Below are 23,872 nucleotides of genomic sequence, written 5' to 3'. Positions count from 1 at the left end.
ATCATAAAGAACAAATCATGGTTCCAGAAACAAGGAATTTCTCTGTTTATTTTCTGCCCAATCTGAATTCCCAGACTCACTCATGGGGCTAATTCATCATCTATTTTGATAAGCCCATATTTGACATACCTTGTTAAATATGCAGGAAGGAAAATATTGATATTATGTACTTTAACCTACTTTTTAAGGCTGATTTTGACAGTGAGATTTAAAAATTAGTTTTTTTTTTCATTTATTGACTAAGTGTTCTATTTCCTTTTCTAATAGTTGTTCAACTCAAATGTTGTTGTTTTTTAACTTGCAGAATCATAACTCCTTAGGTTTGAATACCAGTATAGTAGATTATAGAGAGAAATAATAATGGCGTCGTTTTGACAAAGCCTATAGGGAAATGAATACCGTTTTTTTTGTAGGGTTTTTAGATAAACACAGACAGCAAGGTCTGCGGTAAACACAGGCTTAAGGAGATCTTACACGTTTTGTTGTATTAGATAATGTTCATCAGCTAACGTCACTTTCTATGAATATTTAAGCATTTATAAGATACAACAACAAGAACAACAAAGGCAGATAAATGACATAGAGGCTTCATAAAAGTCATAAAGTTCATGTTAACTGACTGATATTATCTCATAGAACAAAATGTATAACAAGATCTCCTAAACTTGTGTTTAAACCTCACACTTTATTTAATGTGTTTTTCCCCGAAATCCTATTCTGTCCCCATTCATTTGGAATGGCTGAACGAACCAGAGGTAACTCATTTCCGTTTTTTTTTTGTTTTTTTTAGGACAACATGTTGGCATTCTCTATAACTTTCTGCCGAGTCCCAGCCAACCGGATGTTCCCGTTTTCAGGGGAAATGGAAGAGAGCCTTTGACTCAACAGAGGCGTGATCATGAATATATAACGTCCGTCAGCGTCCTACCCCCCTCCCTGGTTGAACTGGCTTTGTAGTCCTAACAAACATTACGTTCAGTCGTGGACAGATAGTGCAACGACCCACATGACTAGTGTGTAGCTAGACACTTTTCGCTGCGAAGAAGTAAAGTGGATAAAAAAAACGGAATATAACGATACGAACTACCAAACTAGAAGAAGTTGAGCCGAAGGACGCAAAAGGAAGCATTTTTTCCCCTCTGTGTTGCAAAGCTGTGGCTTGTTGGACCAAAGTCTTGTTCTGTACTCTGTGCATGTTGAAATCGGAGTAGTGCATTGGTACGGTGACTCCGCCAGACACCGTCTAGTTTCCAAGCGGAGCAGCCGGAGCGGCAAGGCAACACCACCAGAGACATGATTTTGAGAAGGGACTCAGTTGTTGGCGTTACTGATTTTTACTTGCATGCCTTATTGTTGTGCTTTTGTGCAAAGGTATGTGGATTACTTTATATATGTACACTGTGGAATATGTCCAGACAGCTTCTCTGGATGCATTGATTCGTCAGTAGGCGATTTTTTTATTTATTTATTTATTTTTAATATATAGGCTAGTTAAAAGATCAAGTTAACTAGGAGTGTGTGAAATATTCAGCTGGACTCCCTACGTCCTATGGTTGTGTGCGTTTTATCTGTGTGACTGGCTGTATTGATCCGCTGCAAACCCTCTTCCCCAAGTGAAACAATCCCATTTTTTTGTTTTGCATGTTCAAAATTTGTTAGCATGTCAGATTTTGAGTTATTTTCGATAACTTTTTATGGCTCAATTAGTTTGATCTATTATCATAGTTTGCAACTTTTGTAGACGGCGGCGACTGGGCCGTTACATAGCCGATGGTTCTCTCAATGTCCAGCGGTTTCACCGTTTTCTTCCTTCTGCTTTACCAACAGGTGGCTGAGGGAACCGGACAGTTCGAGTTGGAGATTTTATCGATGAACAACCTGAACGGAGAGCTTCTTAACGGGCAGTGTTGTGACGGTTCACGGAACACCGGGGATCGGAAATGCAGGATGGATGAGTGTGATACGTATTTTAAAGTGTGTTTGAAGGAATACCAGTCGCGAGTTTCGGCTGCGGGACCTTGCAGCTTCGGGTCCGGTTCCACCCTTGTCCTTGGAGGGAATACATTTTCTTTGAAGAACTCGGCGAAGAACGAAAAATCCAAGATTGTTTTGCAGTTCAGTTTCGCCTGGCCGGTAAGTTGATATCTTGATATACTAGAACTCTCGTCTCACGGTGCCGTTAACATCATTAGGCTGGACGACTGAGAAAAGGTTTCCATAATCATTGTATTCGTCCCCCGAAATAAATTAAATCAGCGACTAGGATTGCATGGTCGCCACTAGCCTAATAATGGAATAGAGGAGCCTAACGTTACTCATTATAGTTAAATGACCTTACATGTACTGTATAGAGGCGATGGCAGCATCAACAGACAAATACTCAAATCTAAACGTGCATCGATTCTCAATTACAGTCCGGTTCTAGAAACATAACTCGCTGAACTTTCATATCACATCAAAATAATATGACAAAGGCTAAATATACACTTTCTGTACACTGTTTTACCGTTTTTTTAACACCGTTGCAGCCGACGGTGTTTTTCAGCGACGTTGGTTTTGTGATGTGCAGTGCTTGACTTGGACAGGAGCTCACTTGACCTGAGTACCGAAAACCTCACATGTTCTACTGCTTGACTTCCAGCACCTCTTTTATATAATATTATCTTCAATTATTACAGGGTTCCTTCACCTAAATCTAAACAGTGCCTGCGTTTAAGCAACTCTTTCTGTCTAAACCCAGCACCTGCAGTTCGCCAACGATTTATTCTTTCTGAACGATTTTCTATTTTTATTTTTACTGATTCAAGAGTCATGCTTTGTTTTTCTAAATGACTCGTCCGTTGTAGTCGTTAGTTTGACCTGCTGGCCGCAGTGAATGAGGATGAATACTGCGCTCCTCCAGTGACTCGGGCTCTCCCACCGATAACTGTCAGTCATACATGCGCGCAGGCAACACGGATACCGGTGCAGGACGCGTAGAGAAGAACAAATACATGTTTAGAACATACTGGAGAATCAATCATGAATGCAATTAATGAATTGTTGATGTTGTAATGGACATATATATTTTTAACTGCTCAACGAACGAGAACGAATCGTTTGGGGTGCTGTAGTTTGTGAACGATATTGTGCAGCGCTTATCACGGCAGTCAAACAATTCATTCCGCTAAGAATCGTTAACAATCTAGTCCGGTTGCGGCCCAACTACACCTCGTTTCAAATGTACCAAGAAGTACTATTATTTGTATGACTAACAATCAACAAATGTGCATTGTTTTTAAAGCATGCTTTTTTCCCCCCAAGTCTGTTAGAAATGACAGATGAAATGATCCAGTGATGGTGAACGAGAGGCTGGTAGAATTAGGACTGTCGTTTTCAGTTGAATGTTCTCCGGTAGAGGACAGTGTTGTGTTCCAGACCGGGAGGGAGATGAACACTCCCAAGACTTATACCACAACAAAAATGCGAGTCAAATCCAACACCATGATTGTAATTGTCAAATCGTCACGATAATAAGACTTCATAATGTCCAGTAATTCTATGTTAATATTTCAGAATGAAACATGAAATCGTTTAGACATTCAGAATGGTGAAGAAATTCACTGTGAGGGCAAATAGAGAGTCACAAACCCAAACGTGTTTTATATATAAAAATACTATATATGTTCCAACTTCCCCTGGTCTCGTCTTACTAATAGCCTAGTGAGCACAACTTTCAAACAATTCCCCTCACTCTCCTCTAAAGTAGGAAGCCTCGGTTTCAATAGGCCATAACATAATATATTACTGTGTCATGAAAGGAGTGTGAGTTATTTGGCCTGGGTGAAGTGGTTTTATGGGAGCTGATAAATTATATGTTTTTACTCCACTGGTCTGGGGAAGAAATGACGAGTCCTCACTGTCCGAGACCGAATCAAGACCGAGTAAACATGTATCCAACACCGAGACCGGACCACTACAACACTGGTAGGGGCCCTGTATACTCTGGGCCTTACTGACTCAAATGAATGAAATTAATCAAAATATTTATTCTTAACTGGTTGAAAACAACAGGGTCAGTAAAAAGAGCCGAACTTCCCATCCGTAATTTCTCTATCGGAGACCCAACTTTCTTACGTCTGTCTTCCGTTAACAAACGCTGTAACATGGAGATATGGCTGTGGGAACCTCAATAACCCTATGAAGGTGTGTAGTAATGTAACCCTTTTTAATATATATATATATATATATATATATATTTCTCGTGATATGAAAGATAATTTTACTTATGTTTCTAAAACCGTATCGCAAGCGATGCGTTTTAACGTTTAGAGCAAGCGGTATTTAGGCCCTTGAATGGGCTAGGTGGTCAATAGGCTCTGAAGGTAGTCTGTGAATGGGCTAGGTGGTCAATAGGCTCTGAAGGTAGTCTGTGAATGGGCTAGGTGGTCAGTAGGCTCTGAAGGTAGTCTGTGAATGGGCTAGGTGGTCAGTAGGCTCTGAAGGTAGTCTGTGAATGGGCTAGGTGGTCAATAGGCTCTGAAGGTAGTCTGTGAATGGGCTAGGTGGTCAGTAGGCTCTGAAGGTAGTCTGTGAATGGGCTAGGTGGTCAATAGGCTCTGAAGGTAGTCTGTAAATGGGCTAGGTGGTCAGTAGGCTCTGAAGGTAGTCTGTGAATGGGCTAGGTGGTCAATAGGCTCTGAAGGTAGTCTGTAAATGGGCTAGGTGGTCAGTAGGCTCTGAAGGTAGTCTGTAAATGGGCTAGGTGGTCAGTAGGCTCTGAAGGTAGTCTGTGAATGGGCTAGGTGGTCAATAGGCTCTGAAGGTAGTCTGTAAGGTCAGACTAGGTCACAATGTGGTAGGCGGCATAACCTTAGCACTGTTGTATTCTTTACAATTTTACCGCCCGTCAATCACTTGTCTAGAACACATAATAAATAGTGAATGAATGTTGCATATTGTCAACATTAATGTTTGACCTAGCTTTTTGAGTTGTGGACAATTTCTCATTAAAATAATTGACCGGCCACAGGTGTGATATTTGCATAATTGAATTGTGTGTGTATATATATATTTAATTTTTTTATGGCACAACTCTACTCCATTATGAAATGTGTCTAGTGTATTATGATCGGAAATGTGGTTTATTGTGGACGTAGCGTGACCAAAAACATTTTAATCATTCATCTGTATCAGATAACACTTCGGCAGATGTGGCTCCAACCCTTAGTGTTCTTTCAGTTCAACTTCAACAGTCTAGGTTACTGTCTCGCTTCAACAGTCTAGGTTACTGTCTCGCTTCAACAGTCTAGGTTACTGTCTCGCTTCAACAGTCTAGGTTAGTGTCTCGCTTCAACAGTCTAGGTTAGTGTCTCGCTTCAACAGTCTAGGTTAGTGTCTCACTTCAACAGTCTAGGTTAGTGTCTCGCTTCAACAGTCTAGGTTAGTGTCTCGCTTCAACAGTCTAGGTTAGTGTCTCGCTTCAACAGTCTAGGTTAGTGTCTCGCTTCAACAGTCTAGGTTAGTGTCTCGCTTCAACAGTCTAGGTTAGTGTCTCGCTTCAACAGTCTAGGTTAGTGTCTCGCTTCAACAGTCTAGGTTAGTGCCTCGCTTCAACAGTCTAGGTTAGTGTCTCGCTTCAACAGTCTAGGTTAGTGTCTCGCTTCAACAGTCTAGGTTAGTGTCTCGCTTCAACAGTCTAGGTTACTGCCTGTCTCGCTTCAACGGTCTAGGTTACTGCCTGTCTCGCTTCAACGGTCTAGGTTACTGCCTGTCTCGCTTCAACGGTCTAGGTTACTGCCTGTCTCGCTTCAACGGTCTAGGTTACTGCCTGTCTCGCTTCAACGGTCTAGGTTACTGCCTGTCTCGCTTCAACGGTCTAGGTTACTGCCTGTCTCGCTTCAACGGTCTAGGTTACTGCCTGTCTCGCTTCAACGGTCTAGGTTACTGCCTGTCTCGCTTCAACGGTCTAGGTTACTGCCTGTCTCGCTTCAACGGTCTAGGTTACTGCCTGTCTCGCTTCAACGGTCTAGGTTACTGCCTGTCTCGCTTCAACGGTCTAGGTTACTGCCTGTCTCGCTTCAACGGTCTAGGTTACTGCCTGTCTCGCTTCAACGGTCTAGGTTACTGCCTGTCTCGCTTCAACGGTCTAGGTTACTGCCTGTCTCGCTTCAACGGTCTAGGTTACTGCCTGTCTCGCTTCAACGGTCTAGGTTACTGCCTGTCTCGCTTCAACGGTCTAGGTTACTGCCTGTCTCGCTTCAACGGTCTAGGTTACTGCCTGTCTCGCTTCAACGGTCTAGGTTACTGCCTGTCTCGCTTCAACGGTCTAGGTTACTGCCTGTCTCGCTTCAACGGTCTAGGTTACTGCCTGTCTCGCTTCAACGGTCTAGGTTACTGCCTGTCTCGCTTCAACGGTCTAGGTTACTGCCTGTCTCGCTTCAACGGTCTAGGTTACTGCCTGTCTCGCTTCAACGGTCTAGGTTACTGCCTGTCTCGCTTCAACGGTCTAGGTTACTGCCTGTCTCGCTTCAACGGTCTAGGTTACTGCCTGACTCGCTTCAACGGTCTAGGTTACTGCCTGACTCGCTTCAACGGTCTAGGTTACTGCCTGTCTCGCTTCAACGGTCTAGGTTACTGCCTGTCTCGCTTCAACGGTCTAGGTTACTGCCTGTCTCGCTTCAACGGTCTAGGTTACTGCCTGTCTCGCTTCAACGGTCTAGGTTACTGCCTGTCTCGCTTCAACGGTCTAGGTTACTGCCTGTCTCGCTTCAACGGTCTAGGTTACTGCCTGTCTCGCTTCAACGGTCTAGGTTACTGCCTGTCTCGCTTCAACGGTCTAGGTTACTGCCTGTCTCGCTTCAACGGTCTAGGTTACTGCCTGTCTCGCTTCAACGGTCTAGGTTACTGCCTGTCTCGCTTCAACGGTCTAGGTTACTGCCTGTCTCGCTTCAACGGTCTAGGTTACTGCCTGTCTCGCTTCAACGGTCTAGGTTACTGCCTGTCTCGCTTCAACGGTCTAGGTTACTGCCTGTCTCGCTTCAACGGTCTAGGTTACTGCCTGTCTCGCTTCAACGGTCTAGGTTACTGCCTGTCTCGCTTCAACGGTCTAGGTTACTGCCTGTCTCGCTTCAACGGTCTAGGTTACTGCCTGTCTCGCTTCAACGGTCTAGGTTACTGCCTGTCTCGCTTCAACGGTCTAGGTTACTGCCTGTCTCGCTTCAACGGTCTAGGTTACTGCCTGTCTCGCTTCAACGGTCTAGGTTACTGCCTGTCTCGCTTCAACGGTCTAGGTTACTGCCTGTCTCGCTTCAACGGTCTAGGTTACTGCCTGTCTCGCTTCAACGGTCTAGGTTACTGCCTGTCTCGCTTCAACGGTCTAGGTTAGTGCCTGTCTCGCTTCAACGGTCTAGGTTAGTGTCTGTCTCGCTTCAACGGTCTAGGTTAGTGTCTGTCTCGCTTCAACGGTCTCGGTTACTGCCTGCCTCGCTTCAACGGTCTCGGTTACTGCCTGCCTCGCTTCAACGGTCTCGGTTACTGCCTGCCTCGCTTCAACGGTCTCGGTTACTGCCTGCCTCGCTTCAACGGTCTCGGTTACTGCCTGCCTCGCTTCAACGGTCTCGGTTACTGCCTGCCTCGCTTCAACGGTCTAGGTTAGTGCCTGCCTCGCTTCAACGGTCTAGGTTAGTGTCTGTCTCGCTTCAACGGTCTAGGTTAGTGTCTGTCTCGCTTCAACGGTCTCGGTTAGTGTCTGTCTCGCTTCAACGGTCTCGGTTAGTGTCTGTCTCGCTTCAACGGTCTCGGTTAGTGTCTGTCTCGCTTCAACGGTCTCGGTTAGTGTCTGTCTCGCTTCAACGGTCTCGGTTACTGCCTGCCTCGCTTCAACGGTCTCGGTTACTGCCTGCCTCGCTTCAACGGTCTCGGTTACTGCCTGCCTCGCTTCAACGGTCTCGGTTACTGCCTGCCTCGCTTCAACGGTCTCGGTTACTGCCTGCCTCGCTTCAACGGTCTCGGTTACTGCCTGCCTCGCTTCAACGGTCTCGGTTACTGCCTGCCTCGCTTCAACGGTCTCGGTTACTGCCTGCCTCGCTTCAACGGTCTCGGTTACTGCCTGTCTCGCTTCAACGGTCTCGGCTACTGCCTGTCTCGCTTCAACGGTCTCGGCTACTGCCTGCCTCGCTTCAACGGTCTCGGCTACTGCCTGCCTCGCTTCAACGGTCTCGGCGACTGTCTCGCTCGCTTCAACGGTCTAGGCGACTGTCTCGCTCGCTTCAACGGTCTAGGCGACTGTCTCGCTCGCTTCAACAGTCTAGGTTAGTGTCTCACTTCAACTGAAGTTTTCTGTTCTAAAGCAGGCTACGTAATAAATATGTAAACTATTATAACAAAGCCTTTCTGACATGGGGATGGATATTTTGAGGTGGAGCACTTTTCAGACTACTGGACTCTTTGATCTCACCACAGAAGAGTAATACAATGCCATGTTGTGAAATAGGACATTGTTGATATGAGGGGCACCCACAGCGTGGACATGAGGGAGCTCCCGCAGCGTGGACATGAGGGGGCTCCCGCAGCGTGGACATGAGGGGGCTCCCGCAGCGTGGACATGAGGGGGCTCCCGCAGCGGTGACATGAGGGGGCTCCCGCAGCGGTGACATGAGGGGGCTCCCGCAGCGGTGACATGAGGGGGCTCCCGCAGCGGTGACATGAGGGGGCTCCCGCAGCGGTGACATGAGGGGGCTCCCGCAGCGGTGACATGAGGGGGCTCCCATAGCGTTAATGAGGAGCTCCCATAGCGTTAATGAGGCGGTGGATCCAGAGAGGATAAAAGGACAGCTAGAGGACAGAACAGCTTGGTTTCCGTGGTTTCTATGTGTAACGTACGTCACACTGCTTGCCTAGCAACTACCATTTCCTCCTGATTCGGCTCACACCGAGGCGCTAGCACATGTTACAGCCCTCCAAAAGCATCTTACCAGTCGGCACCATTGAAAGTTAACAATTTCGGCCGCGCAAGTGGCGACTTCAGGTTGAAGAGTACGTTTCACACATCCCCATGTGCTGCACATGCTTCCCCAGCCCACTACATTATCCCTCCCCAGCCCACTACATTATCCCTCCCCAGCCCACTACATTATCCCTCCCCACAACGTGCGGCTTCATGGGTTGTATAAACAGACAGGCCATTAGGCTATTAGCATGTGCATATCCTGTTAAGGACCACACACAGTTCCTCTGCCGTCTCGTTCGGCGGGTTGTGTTTTAAGGACCACCCGATGGTGGACTTCTGACCGCTTTTCCACCAGAAATTATAAAATAGTTTGACAACCCTGTTTGTTTGTTTGTAAGCTTTTTAAATTCTATCACTCTCAATCGTTTCATCTTTTCCAGTACATAATGAGTCACTTTCGACCTAAAATCACTTCCTGACCACTTCTACATGAGGCGAATATGTATGGAAGGTTTCAAATCAATAGAGGGTGCTGTCAAAAAGTGATTTAAATCAAATGGATTTCTCCCAAGACAGTACAATTTTCTAAATGTTCTCCTTCGTAATTTAGATGTTAATTTACTTAGTATTATTGTCCAGTCCTCGTGTTTGTAGATGTTGGCAGCCTGACAGTTCATTTTCTGTAGCCAGATGTTCTAACTAGGCCTGTGCCTGGCTTTGGTTACAAACCATTTTCTAATTATAATAAATAAATGAAAAGTATGAATGAACTGGACATGGGAAAATTTTAACAAAAAAGGTCAACATTTTTATGTACATGGGTGGACTTATCTCAGCACTGCTCCAATGACAGCTGAAATGTCAACAATGGGGCCAGACAGGGTTTCATTTCTGTCCTGATGTGTGTGGGTCCTAGTTGCCGTTGTACAGTACAACAGAGGAGGGTTTTGCCCCATTTGGTTAGGCCTAGAGGTCGGTATAATAGAATAGAGGCAGTCTTTCTTGGAGCTCTGGCTTCCTCATCTCAACTGTGTCTGTATTTCCAGTAAGCAGCAACAATCACCAGGGTTAGTTATCATTTCAACTCTTTTGTTCCTCTCCAGAAATGGATTGGTTCTGGTGGACGAAGCAGAGTGATTGGGTTCTACTGAAGGGAGAGCCAAACCTGGGTTCAATTATTTTAGTTGGGCTTAATTGCGATTTGGTTGGCACAGTGGAACCAACAGAATAGAAGTGCAAATGGAAGAGTGCAACAATAGTTTTTTGATTGTTGAACCCAGGTCTTCACTCTGCATTACCTGTGGAGAACTGTGACGTTCTGCCTGGCCTCCTGTTCCTCACTGTTGGCTGGGCCTTGGGCTTTGTTTGTGTGTGTTTGTGTGTGTGTGTGTGTGTGTGTCCTTCTAATTCCGCCACGCTCGGTTGGAGCTCAGGCTTTTCAAATCTTTAACTCTGCCACCCACACTCAACTGCTGCACCTAATGAGACCCTGGCTAGCCATCCACATGTGCTGCACCTAATGAGACCCTGGCTAGCCATTCACATGTGCTGCACCTAATGAGACCCTGGCTAGCCATTCACATGTGCTGCACCTAATGAGACCCTGGCTAGCCATTCACATGTGCTGCTCTTAATGAGACCCTGGCTAGCCATCCACATGTGCTGCTCTTAATGAGACCCTGGCTAGCCATCCACATGTGCTGCACTTAATGAGACCCTGGCTAGCTATCCACATGTGCTGCACCTAATGAGACCCTGGCTAGCCATCCACATGTGCTGCACCTAATGAGACCTTGGCTAGCCATCCACATGTGCTGCACCTAATGAGACCCGGCTAGCCATCCACATGTGCTGCTCTTAATGAGACCCTGGCTGCACCTAATGAGACCCTGGCTAGCCATCCACATGTGCTGCGCTGATAGGCCTAGATCAGTGGAACAGGTAGACGGGTCAACACGACAGCCAGTTCAGACCGATAACCTGCTCAATGGGCTTCTTCATTGATCTCGTGGCTTGATTTTTGCTCTTATATGCACTGTCAACTGGGGGATCTTTTATATAGACAGGTATGTGCCTTTCCAAATCCTGTCCAATCAATTGAATTTACCACAGGTGGACTCCAAGTTGTAGAAACATCTCAAAGATGATCAATGGGAACAGGATGCCCCTGAGCTCAATTTCGAGTCTCATTGCAAAAGGTCTGAATACTTAAGTAAATAAGGTATTTCTGTTTATTTTTTATGAATTAGCAAACATTTCTAAACCTGTTTTTGCTTTTGCCTCGTGGGGTTTTGTGTGTAGATTGATGAGGAACATTTTTTATTTAATACGTTTTAGAATAAGGCTGTAATGTAACAAAACGTTGAAAAAGAGAAGTGGTCTGAATTCTTTCCAAATGCTCTGTGTGTTATATACACATACACATACAGCTGAAGTCGGAAGTTTACATACACCTTAGCCAAATACATTTAAACTCAGTTTTTCACAATTCCTGACATTTAATCCTAGTAAAAATTCCCTGTCTTAGGTCAGTTAGGATCATCACTTTATTTTAGGAATGTGAAATGTCAGAATAATAGTAGAGAGAATGATTTATTTCAGCTTTTATTTCTTTCATCACATTCCCAGTGGGTCAGAAATGTACATACACTCAATTGGTATTTGGTAGCATTGCCTTTAAATTGTTTAACTTGGGTCAAACGTGTCAGGTAGCGTTCCACATGCTTCCCACAATAAGTTGGGTGAATTTTGGCCCATTCCTCCTGACAGAGCTGATGTAACTAAGTCAGGTTTGTAGGTCTCCTTGCTCGCACACGCTTTTTCAGTTCTGCCCACAAATGTTCTATAGGATTGAGGTCAGGGCTTTGTGACGGCCACTCCAATACCTTGACTTTGTTGTCCTTAAGCCATTTTGCCACAACTTTGGAGGTATGCTTGGGGTCATTGTCCATTTAGAAGACCCACTTGTGACCAAGCTTTAACTTCCTGACTGATGTTGCTTCAATATATCCACATAATTTTCCTGCCTCATGATGCCATCTATTTTGAAGTGCACCAGTCCCTCCTGCAGCAAAGCACCCCCACAACATGACACTGCCACCCCCGTGCTTCACGGTTGGGATGGTGTTCTTCAGCTTGCAAGCATCCCCCTTTTTCCTCCAAACATAACGATGGTCATTATGGCCAAAAGTTATATTTTTGTTTCATCAGACCAGAGGACATACCAAAAAGTACGAAGTCTGGCTTTTTTTATGGCCGTTTTGGAGCAGTGGCTTCTTCTTTGCTGAGCGGCCTTTCAGGTTATGTCGATATAGGACTTGTTTTACTGTGGATATAGATAATTTTGTACCTGTTTCCTCAGCATCTTTACAGGGTCCTTTGCTGTTGTTCTGGGATTGATTTGCACTTTTGGCACCAAATATGTTCATCTCTAGGAGACAGAACTCGTCTCCTTCCTGAGCGGTACGACGGCTGCGTGGTCCCATGGTGTTTATACTTGCGTACTATTGTTTGTACAGATGAACGTGTTACCTTCAGGCGTTTGGAAATTGCTCCCAAGGATGAACGAGACTTGTGGAGGTCTACAATGTTTTTTCTGAGGTTTTGGCTGATTTCTTTTGATTTTCCCATGATGTCAAGCAAAGAGGCACTGAGTTTGAAGGTAGGCCTTGAAATACATCCACAGGTACACCTCCAATTGAATCAAATTTTGTCAGTTTGCCTATCAGAAGCTTCTAAAGCCATTATATCATTTTCTGGAATTTTCCGAGCTGTTTAAAGGCAGTCAACTTAGTGTATGTTAACTTCTGATAATATATTCTATATACATTTTTTTTACCTTTATTTAACTAGGTAAGTCAGTTAAGAACAAATTCTTATTTACAATGACGGCCTAGCAACAGTGGGTTAACTGCCTCTTTCAGGGGCAGAACGACAGATTTTTACCTTGTCAGCTCGGGATATACACTGCTCAAAAAAATAAAGGGAACACTTAAACAACACAATGTAACTCCAAGTCAATCACACTTCTGTGAAATCAAACTGTCCACTTAGGAAGCAACACTGATTGACAATACATTTCACATGCTGTTGTGCAAATGGAATAGACAACAGGTGGAAATTATAGGCAATTAGCAAGACACCCCCAATAAAGGAGTGGTTCTGCAGGTGGGGACCACAGACCACTTCTCAGTTCCTATGCTTCCTGGCTGATGTTTTGGTCACTTTTGAATGCTGGCGGTGCTTTCACTCTAGTGGTAGCATGAGACGGAGTCTACAACCCACACAAGTGGCTCAGGTAGTGCAGCTCATCCAGGATGGCACATCAATGCGAGCTGTGGCAAGAAGGTTTGCTGTGTCTGTCAGCGTAGTGTCCAGAGCATGGAGGCGCTACCAGGAGACAGGCCAGTACATCAGGAGACGTGGAGGAGGCCGTAGGAGGGCAACAACCCAGCAGCAGGACCGCTACCTCCGCCTTTATGCAAGGAGGAGCAGGAGAAGCACTGCCAGAGCCCTGCAAAATGACCTCCAGCAGGCCACAAATGTGCATGTGTCTGCTCAAACAGTCAGAAACAGACTCCATGAGGGTGGTATGAGGGCCCGACGTCCACATGTGGGGGTTGTGCTTACAGCCCAACACCGTGCAGGACGTTTGGCATTTGCCAGAGAACACCGAGATTGGCAAATTCGCCACTGGCGCCCTGTGCTCTTCACAGATGAAAGCAGGTTCACACTGAGCACGTGACAGACGTGACAGAGTCTGGAGACGCCGTGGAGAACGTTCTGCTGCCTGCAACATCCTCCAGCATGACCGGTTTGGCGGTGGGTCAGTCATGCTGTGGGGTGGCATTTCTTTGGGGGGCCGCACAGCCCTCCATGTGCTCGCCAGAGGTAGCCTGACTGCCATTAGGTACCGAGATGAGATCCTCAGACCCCTTGTGAGACCATATGCTGGTGCGGTTGGCCCTGGGTTCCTCCTAATGCAAGACAATGCTAGACCTCATGTGGCTGGAGTGTGTCAGCAGTTCCTGCAAGAGGAAGGCATTGATGCTATGGACTGGCCCGTCCGTTCCCCAGACCTGAATCCAATTGAGCACATACTGTTTTTTTTATTATTTATCCTGTTGCCTAGTGACTTTATCCTTACCTCAATTACCTCGTACCGCTGCAAATGGACTCTGAACTGGTAACCCGTGTATATAGCCAAGTTATCGTATTTATTCCTGGTATACTACTTTTCTATTATTTCTCTTTTTTTCTGCATTATTGGGGGGACAGGCTGTTTTCAGAGAAAGGTCTTCCTGTTCACGTACCCAACAGGAAGAAAGGGTGACTGCTTGACTATCACATATAGCCACAAAGCATTGGTAGCTAGCTACCCATGAAAAATGTTTGCCTGTTTTAACTAGCTGGCTGGCAAGATGACTCAGCGTGAGGTAATACAGTAGGGGGAGTGCTGCTCGGCGTGAGGTAATACAGTAGGGGGAGTGCTGCTCAGCGTGAGGTAATACAGGTGCAGTGTGAGGTAATACAGTAGGGGGAGTGCTGCTTAGCGTGAGGTAATACAGTAGGGGGAGTGCTGCTCGGCGTGAGGTAATACAGTAGGGGGAGTGCTGCTCGGCGTGAGGTAATACAGTAGGGGGAGGGCTGCTCGGCGTGAGGTAATACAGTAGGGGGAGTGCTGCTCGGCGTGAGGTAATACAGTAGGGGGAGTGCTGCTCAAACTGAATGTTTTATGTGTTCTCCACTCTCTAGTCCTCACAGAATGAACTCGGAGCATGAGAGTGTGGAGTGCGGTTGTATGCATATTGAGAAACACCCAGTGACTCGGAGAGAAACACCCAAGGTGTCGTGTGTTTTCCCCTGCCACTCTGTCAGTCAGGGTGCTGCCTGCCAAACTTTGAAGTGTGTGTGTGTGTGTGTGTGTGTGTGTGTGTGTGTGTGTGTGTGTGTGTGTGTGTGTGTGTGTGTGTGTGTGTGTGTGTGTGTGTGTGTGTGTGTGTGTGAATTCAGTCAGGTGTTCTGGCAGATCAGATAGAGATGGATTTTAATCAGATGTCCTGTCAGCTTTGTTGGAGAGTGAGTGAGTCTGTCTGTCTGTGCGTCTGTGCCAGGACGATACCAGTGTCATGATGTTGTCTGTTGCGAGAGAGCGCTCTGGAGTATCTGTCTTTGTGTTTATGGCCAGTCTCAACTTCAGTTTAAAGAGTGAGTTTGGAGTCAGGCTGTCGCCTGGGAACGGAACCCTGGCTGCTGTAGACATGCTGTTATACACTCTTAGCTGATAACCCTGTGTGTGAGACTGAGACAACGTATGGTGTATCTCTCTCTCTCTCTCTCTCTCTCTCTCTCTCTCTCTACAGTATTACTGACCAATTGACCGTCCCAAATGGCACCCTATTCCCTACACAGTGCACTACATTTGACCGGGATCCATTTAGGCTCCATAGGACTCCAGTCAAACGTAGTGCACTATATAGGGAATAGGGTGCCATTTGGACGGACCTCAAATGCTTTTCATGTTGAGCGTAGTAGATAGTAAATGTCAGAACACGTCGCGGAACACGTTCTATGTTTAAAAAGGCCTGAGATGAAAGAGTTCAACCTGAATACAAGCTGTTGGCTACTGTGTTTTTACTACGTCTTGTCTTTTAAACAAGGCTCTGGACTGTCACAACACAATTACATTGGTTAAATAAATAAACTAAATTAACGTTTGGTTAAATAAACTAAACTGTAATGATTTTAACAAGAGGTGAATTAAAAAGTGTTATGTGAGCATGTTAGCATTGCAGACAGTGTTCCTAGTCGGTCTGTCAGTCTGTACATCAGTGAATAGTGTGAGGAGGGGGGAAATAACAGTATTATATCTGAATGGGCTGGGAGGTTTTAGCAGCAGGGCTGTCTGGCTCACTGCTCGTCCCCAACCACACACCACCAGGGAGACTGGGCTCCCAAAAGGGCAACCTTTCCCCTATGTAGGACACTACTTTTGACCAGGGCCCTGGTACATGTGGGAGGCATTCTAGCTAACAGCATGTCAACTCCTCCTGTTCAATGAGGGGGGGTGAATGACGGGTGGGGGGGTGAGAGAGAGTGTAATAACCCCCCAAGCTGCTACGGTGTAATGACCCCCCCCCAAGCTGCTACGGGTAATGACCCCCCCCCAAGCTGCTACGGCGTAATGACTCCCCCCAAGCTGCTACGGCGTAATGACTCCCCCCAAGCTGCTACGGCGTAATGACCCCCCCCAAGCTGCTACGGCGTAATGACCCCCCCCAAGCTGCTACGGCGTAATGACCCCCCCCAAGCTGCTACGGCGTAATGACCCCCCCCCAAGCTGCTACGGCGTAATGACCCCCCCCCAAGCTGCTACGGCGTAATGACCCCCCCCAAGCTGCTACGGCGTAATGACCCCCCCCCCAAGCTGCTACGGCGTAATGACCCCCCCCCCCCCAAGCTGCTACGGCGTAATGACTCCCCCCCCCAAGCTGCTACGGCGTAATGACCCCCCCCCCCAAGCTGCTACGGCGTAATGACCCCCCCAAGCTGCTACGGCGTAATGACCCCCCCCCAAGCTGCTACGGCGTAATGACCCCCCCCCAAGCTGCTACGGCGTAATGACCCCCCCCAAGCTGCTACGGCGTAATGACCCCCCCCCCCAAGCTGCTACGGCGTAATGACCCCCCCCCCCCAAGCTGCTACGGCGTAATGACTCCCCCCAAGCTGCTACGGCGTAATGACCCCCCCCCCAAGCTGCTACGGCGTAATGACCCCCCCCCCAAACTGCTACGGCGTAATGACCCCCCCCCCCAAGCTGCTACGGCGTAATGACCCCCCCCCCCAAGCTGCTACGGCGTAATGACCCCCCCCAAGCTGCTACGGCGTAATGACCCCCCCCCCCCCCAAGCTGCTACGCGTAATGACCCCCCCCAAGCTGCTACGGCGTAATGACCCCCCCCCCCCAAGCTGCTACGGCGTAATGACCCCCCCCCCAAGCTGCTACGGCGTAATGACCCCCCCCCCCAAGCTGCTACGGCGTAATGACCCCCCCCCCCCAAGCTGCTACGGCGTAATGACCCCCCCCCCCAAGCTGCTACGGCGTAATGACCCCCCCCCCAAGCTGCTACGGCGTAATGACCCCCCCCCCCAAACTGCTACGGCGTAATGACCCCCCCCCCCCCAAGCTGCTACGGCGTAATGACCCCCCCCCCCCCAAGCTGCTACGGCGTAATGACCCCCCCCAAGCTGCTACGGCGTAATGACCCCCCCCCCCCAAGCTGCTACGGCGTAATGACCCCCCCCAAGCTGCTACGGCGTAATGACCCCCCCCCCCCCCCCCCAAGCTGCTACGGCGTAATGACCCCCCCAAGCTGCTACGGCGTAATGACCCCCCCCCCAAGCTGCTACGGCGTAATGACCCCCCCCCCAAGCTGCTACGGCGTAATGACCCCCCCCCCCAAGCTGCTACGGCGTAATGACCCCCCCCCCCCCAAGCTGCTACGGCGTAATGACCCCCCCCCCCCAAGCTGCTACGGCGTAATGACCCCCCCCCCCAAGCTGCTACGGCGTAATGACCCCCCCCCCCCAAGCTGCTACGGCGTAATGACCCCCCCCCCCCAAGCTGCTACGGCGTAATGACCCCCCCCAAGCTGCTACGGCGTAATGACCCACCCCAAGCTGCTACGGCGTAATGACCCCCCCCCAAGCTGCTACGGCGTAATGACCCCCCCCCAAGCTGCTACGGCGTAATGACCCCCCCCAAGCTGCTACGGCGTAATGACCCCCCCCCCCCCAAGCTGCTACGGCGTAATGACCCCCCCCCAAGCTGCTACGGCGTAATGACCCCCCCCCAAGCTGCTACGGCGTAATGACCCCCCCCCCCCAAGCTGCTACGGCGTAATGACCCCCCCCCCCAAGCTGCTACGGCGTAATGACCCCCCCCCCCAAACTGCTACGGCGTAATGACCCCCCCCCCCCAAGCTGCTACGGCGTAATGACCCCCCCCCCCAAGCTGCTACGGCGTAATGACCCCCCCCAAGCTGCTACGGCGTAATGACCCCCCCCCCCCAAGCTGCTACGGCGTAATGACCCCCCCCAAGCTGCTACGGCGTAATGACCCCCCCCCCCCCCCCCCCAAGCTGCTACGGCGTAATGACCCCCCCAAGCTGCTACGGCGTAATGACCCCCCCCCCAAGCTGCTACGGCGTAATGACCCCCCCCCCAAGCTGCTACGGCGTAATGACCCCCCCCCCCCCCCAAGCTGCTACGGCGTAATGACCCCCCCCCCCCAAGCTGCTACGGCGTAATGACCCCCCCCCCCCCCAAGCTGCTACGGCGTAATGACCCCCCCCCCCCAAGCTGCTACGGCGTAATGACCCCCCCCCAAGCTGCTACGGCGTAATGACCCCCCCCAAGCTGCTACGGCGTAATGACCCACCCCAAGCTGCTACGGCGTAATGACCCCCCCCCAAGCTGCTACGGCGTAATGACCCCCCCCCAAGCTGCTACGGCGTAATGACCCCCCCCCCAAGCTGCTACGGCGTAATGACCCCCCCCAAGCTGCTACGGCATAATGACCCCCCCCCCCCCCAAGCTGCTACGGCGTAATGACCCCCCCCAAGCTGCTACGGCGTAATGACCCCCCCCCAAGCTGCTACGGCGTAATGACCCCCCCCAAGCTGCTACGGCATAATGACAAACCCTCTTCAACTACTGGTGTGGTACCAGGCAGGGTGAGGGTCGGACAGCCACAGGGACGCTGATACTTACCAGAGAACAATAAATGCTGTCAGCACCTCGCTTTCCAGCTTGAACCCCAGAGAAAGACGAAACGATATTCACCATTCTGAGTGCTTTGGTACAACATCTGTTGGCAGGACCATAGACATTAGCCTTGTTAGAATCAACGTGTTTCCTTTATCCTGCCAACTGAATATCTTTCCCTTCTACTGTTGTCCGGCCGCCCGGGTAGGGAGTTGTTTGGTTTGAGGAGCCTGGCGGTGCTGATTAGGAAGGCTGTTGTGTGCTGTGTAAACATGTTGAGAGCTGTGCTGTGTAGTGAGTCAGGTTCATTCTAGACTGTCCCAATTGGCACCCTAGTCCCTATGTAGTCCACTACTTTAGACCAGGGGCCACCACTACTTTAGACCTATCCCATAGGGGATAGGGGGCCATTTGGACCACAGCCTTACCTAGAGTCATTTATCAGGTCCATTCATTACTAAAATGTCTTAATGTAGGATAATACATCTGTAATCTCGATGTTCCTGTAGCTATTTAGTTCTTGACTGGTGACTGGTGTCAGATCAGACAGGTGACTGGTGTCAGATCAGACAGGTGACTGGTGGAGTGAACAGAGACCTGCGAGACAGTGGAGTGAGGCATGAGAACCTGAAGGTGTTTGTTTAGCTGGAGAGGTGTTTTTAGATGAAGTCATGAGAGAGACAGTCATGAGAGTTTAACGTGTGAATTAGTGTACCTTTTTAGTTGCAGAGTGAAGAGGCAAGAGAAAGTCAAGAGAGAGAGAGACACTTTGGTAGGATGTATTTCCTGTGTGGTTGTTGTATGCTACAGAGTCATAGTCTACCTTTAGCGTCCATGCTGTGGGAGATGCCTCTGAGATGCTGTGGGAGATGCTGTGGGAGATGTCACACTGTCACAGCATCTCTGAGGCAAGTAGGTGTTGGATGCTACAAAGTGGAGTCAGCTCTTGAAGTGGAGAAACTTGTGTGTGTGTGTGTGTGTGTGTGTGTGTGTGTGTGTGTGTGTGTGTGTGTGTGTGTGAGCTCCTGACCAGAGATCTGAGCCGACTGTATGAAACTGCTGACCTGCAGATACAGGCCTTGTCCAATTGTTCCTCTCTCTTGGAGTCACAGCGCTCGTTCTCTTCTCCCATCTCTCCGTATGACTGGTTCTCCCCAACCACCTGTAGATTCTCCCGGGACATTTCTCTGTGTCTGTCCTGTCTTGACCTACTACACCACGGACCTATACCTACTGTGTACACTTCAACTAGTCCTGTCACCATGCTGTTTCACAATCCTCTACATGTCATGTCTAGTCTGCCTATCCTGTCCTGACTTGACCTACTCAACCACAAGGCTTTCACCAGTTGTCTCACAGAGATCTATATTGATACGTGTTTGATTTGTTTATATAATATTTGCTATTTTTATTTAATTTTGTGTTTTTTAAATTGTGTATAATTTTGCAAATGTGTTTTCCTTGGTTAAATACAAGTTAATAATAATAATGAATCTCAGCCAGTATGAGCGTCGTCCTCCGTCACTGCTGTCTCACAGACACCGTTTTCTAGTCTGTAGTTCTGTCCTGTTCCGACGTGGCCTACTAAATCATATGATCTCAGCAGTTCTGACTGAATATCTCGCCGTATAGCCTCGTTGTTGCCTCTGAGTGTATTAACTTGAATCACAGGACGGTGATGAAGCATTATGAAATTGATGTTTATGTATTTTTTTTCTCTCCTTGCTGGGAATTCAAACCGGTTTTAAACCTGATTCACACGCAGTGTACTAATGCATGCTGGTTGTTTACCTTTAGCCATAGACCCCACCATGTATTTATAAATGAGTGCCTTCAGAAAGTATTCATAACTTTTATTTTTTTTTTTACCTAAATTTGAAATGGTTTAAATTTTAGATTTTTCTATCACACAATACTCCATAATGTTTTTTGACATTTTTACAAATTTATTTTAAAAAAATGACGGGTTGAAATGTCTTGAGTCATATAAGTATTCAACCCCATTGTTATGGCAAGCCTAAACATGTTCAGGAGAAAACATTTAATTTTAAAAAGTTACATGATAATTTGCATGGACTCTGTGTGCCGTAAGTATTTAACAGGATTTTTGAATGACTACAAGCTATGAAGGAAAAACTTCTGGCGTTTTGGTGCAGCAGACTAGTGCAAATCATATTTCATTTTTTTTATTTAACCTTTTTATTTAACTAGGCAAGTCAGTTAAGAACAAATTCTTATTTACAATGACGGCCTAACCCCAGACAACGCTGAACCAATTGTGAGCCGCCCAATGGGGCTCCCGATCATGATACATCCTGGATATTGCAATATCGTCAACAATAATATCCCGATATGTAACTATTGTTTTCCTCCGTCACTAATCCAACATCCTGTCGTCTATACAGCTGACGGTCTAAGACTGTATTGATTTCCCCCGTCACTAGTCCAACATCCTGTCGTCTATACAGCTGACGGTCTGAGACTGTATTGATTTCCCCCGTCACTAGTCCAACATCCTGTCGTCTATACAGCTGACGGTCTGAGACTGTATTGATTTCCCCCGTCACTAGTCCAACATCCTGTCGTCTATACAGCTGACGGTCTGAGACTATTGATTTCCCCCGTCACTAGTCCAACATCCTGTCGTCTATACAGCTGACGGTCTGAGACTGAATTGATTTCCTCCGTCACTAGTCCAACATCCTGTCGTCTAGCTACTTCATCAGATCAGCTGTTAGTTACCATGGTGTCTGGACTACCTGTAATCTGAGGTTCATATGGGGATGAGGAAGAAGTAGCCAGGCTACAGCGGACGGAAGAGTTGTTTTCGAAAGGGATCAGTTTGAGCAAGGTGAGGTGCAGAATCACTCCTCTTCATCACATAATGATTAGTTATTAGGGATGAAGGTGATTTTTGTAGATCAGCGATTCTACACAGGTCTGACAGCAATGTAGCCTATCTCAAACACACACACACACACACACACACACACACACACACACACACACACACACACACACACTGGTTTCCGTATTAGGTAGTGTTGCAGTCCCAGTGTCGGACTCCGAGTTGGAACACACCAGTGTACTCAGTCGGTGGGGATCCTTCCAGAACAGGCTTTACATAGCTACTGTCCTTGACAATAGACACGAGGGACACTAGATGGTGTGTTAGAGCCCGGTGTCAATTTACACTGGAGAATGTTTGTGTTAGTGCCAAGTGTTGCTGTTAGTGTTGCTACTTGCTATCAATGTTTTGGTTCAGAGTTGCTCTTTGATGTTGTTGTTTGGTTAGGGCTGCAATATTCTGGTAACTTTACCAACATGCCCAAGGTTAGCCTGTTCAGGTATCACGGTGGGAAGAGTTTTAGTATGGGAGGAAGGGAGAAAGTTAGCAGCTCTGTTTGGTTGATGTTGTGTTGACTCTGATCTCTCCATCTTCCCCCAGAGGTCCTACACGTTGATAGTGGAAGCCTTGGACGCTAACAACGATACCAGCGGTGAGTCGCTCTGTCCTGCTGGCGCTCTGTCCTGCTGGCTCTCTGTCCTGCTGGCTCTCTGTCCTGCTGGCGCTCTGTCCTGCTGGCGCTCTGTCCTGCTGGCGCTCTGTCCTGCTTCTAGCTCGCTCTGTTTTCCCCTCATTCATTCTTTCTCTCTGTCCTGCGTGTTAACCTTAGGGACTCTCCTAGCTGTTGAAGGCACCTCTCCTCCCACATGGCCCGGTGTGTGTGAGCGCATGTTGACAGGTGTCTGTAACCACCTGATGGAATACCTCAGGGAAAAGGGGGGGAGAGAAAGGGAGAGCTGCAGACTGGGAGGAGAGAGGGAGAGCTGCAGACTGGGGGGAGAGGGAGGGAGAGCTGCAGACTGGGGGGAGAGGGAGGGAGAGCTGCAGACTAGGGGGAGAGGGAGGGAGAGCTGCAGACTGGGGGAGAGGGAGGGAGAGCTGCAGACTGGGGGAGAGGGAGGGAGAGCTGCAGACTGGGGGGAGGGAGGGAGAGCTGCAGACTGGGGGGAGAGAGGGAGAGCTGCAGACTGGGGGGAGAGAGGGAGAGCTGCAGACTGGGGGGAGAGGGAGAGCTGCAGACTGGGAGGAGAGAGAGGGAGAGCTGCAGACTGGGAGGAGAGAGAGGGAGAGCTGCAGACTGGGAGGAGAGAGGGAGAGCTGCAGACTGGGAGGAGAGAGGGAGTGCTGCAGACTGGGAGGAGAGAGGGAGAGCTGCAGACTGGGAGGAGAGAGAGGGAGGTGGAGGAGTGGGGGTAGTGGTCTGTGGCCGTCCTTCATATGAAAGCGAGTGTAGTGAGATCAGACGGCAGTCTGGCTCCATTCACAATGCAGGAACATGTCTGCTACCTGACCTTTCAGCTACAGGATGCTACATCACTGTTCAGATACCTTCTATGTTTCACTATGGCACGCTGATGAAGCACTATGGCTGTCTGTCTGTCTCTCTTTCTCTGTGTCTGTCTCTCTCTTTCTCTGTCTGTCTCTCTCTGGCTGTCTGTCTCTCTCTCTGTGTCTTTGTCTGTCTGTCTGTCTCTCTCTCTCTGTCACTGGCTGTCTGTCTGTCTCTGTCTGTCTCTCTGTCTGTCTCTCTCTCTTTCTGTCTGTCTGTTTCTCTGTGTCTGACATAAAGGTAAGGGGGAAAGTGTAACGGAACTACAGTACGGGGGAAAGTGTAACAGAACTACAGTACGGGGGGAAGTGTAACGGAACTACAGTACGGGGGGGACAGTAACGGAACTACAGTACGGGGGGGAAGTGTAACGGAACTACAGTACGGGGGGGAGGTGTAACGGAACTACAGTACGGGGGGGGAAGTGTAACGGAACTACAGTACGGGGGGGAGGTGTAACGGAACTACAGTACGGGGGAGAAGTGTAACGGAACTACAATACAGGGGGGAATGTAACGGAACTACAGTACGGGGGAAGTGTAATGGAACTACAGTACAGGGGAACTACAGTACGGGGGGGAAATGTAACGGAACTACAGTATGGGGGGAAGTGTAATGGAACTACAGTACAGGGGAACTACAGTACGGGGGGGAAGTGTAACATAACTACAGTACGGGGGGAAGTGTAACGGAACTACAGTACTGGGGGGAAAGGGGAAGTGTAACGGAACTACAGTACTGGGGGGAAAGGGGAAGTGTAACGGAACTACAGTACTGGGCG

At 48.5% G+C, this 23,872-nt stretch overlaps 1 protein-coding gene across 1 annotated transcript in view; it reads left to right on the top strand.

Annotated features, from left to right (window-relative positions):
• The first annotated feature begins 952 nt into the window (after positions 1-952).
• The window catches only part of jag1b (jagged canonical Notch ligand 1b), an 85,256-nt gene continuing 62,336 nt past the window's right edge, over positions 953-23,872 (top strand). The window contains exons 1-3 of the mRNA XM_082965519.1: positions 953-1,371; positions 1,828-2,133; positions 22,143-22,194. Coding sequence (XP_082821645.1) covers positions 1,294-1,371; positions 1,828-2,133; positions 22,143-22,194 — 436 coding nt within the window. The 5' untranslated portion in view covers positions 953-1,293. The remainder of the gene's footprint in view (positions 1,372-1,827; positions 2,134-22,142; positions 22,195-23,872) is intronic.

The sequence above is a fragment of the Salmo salar genome, chromosome 19 (genome assembly GCF_965601325.2).
Source record: "Salmo salar chromosome 19, fSalSal1, whole genome shotgun sequence".
NCBI lineage: Eukaryota > Metazoa > Chordata > Actinopteri > Salmoniformes > Salmonidae > Salmo > Salmo salar.
This window is presented reverse-complemented; position numbering and strand designations above follow the sequence as displayed.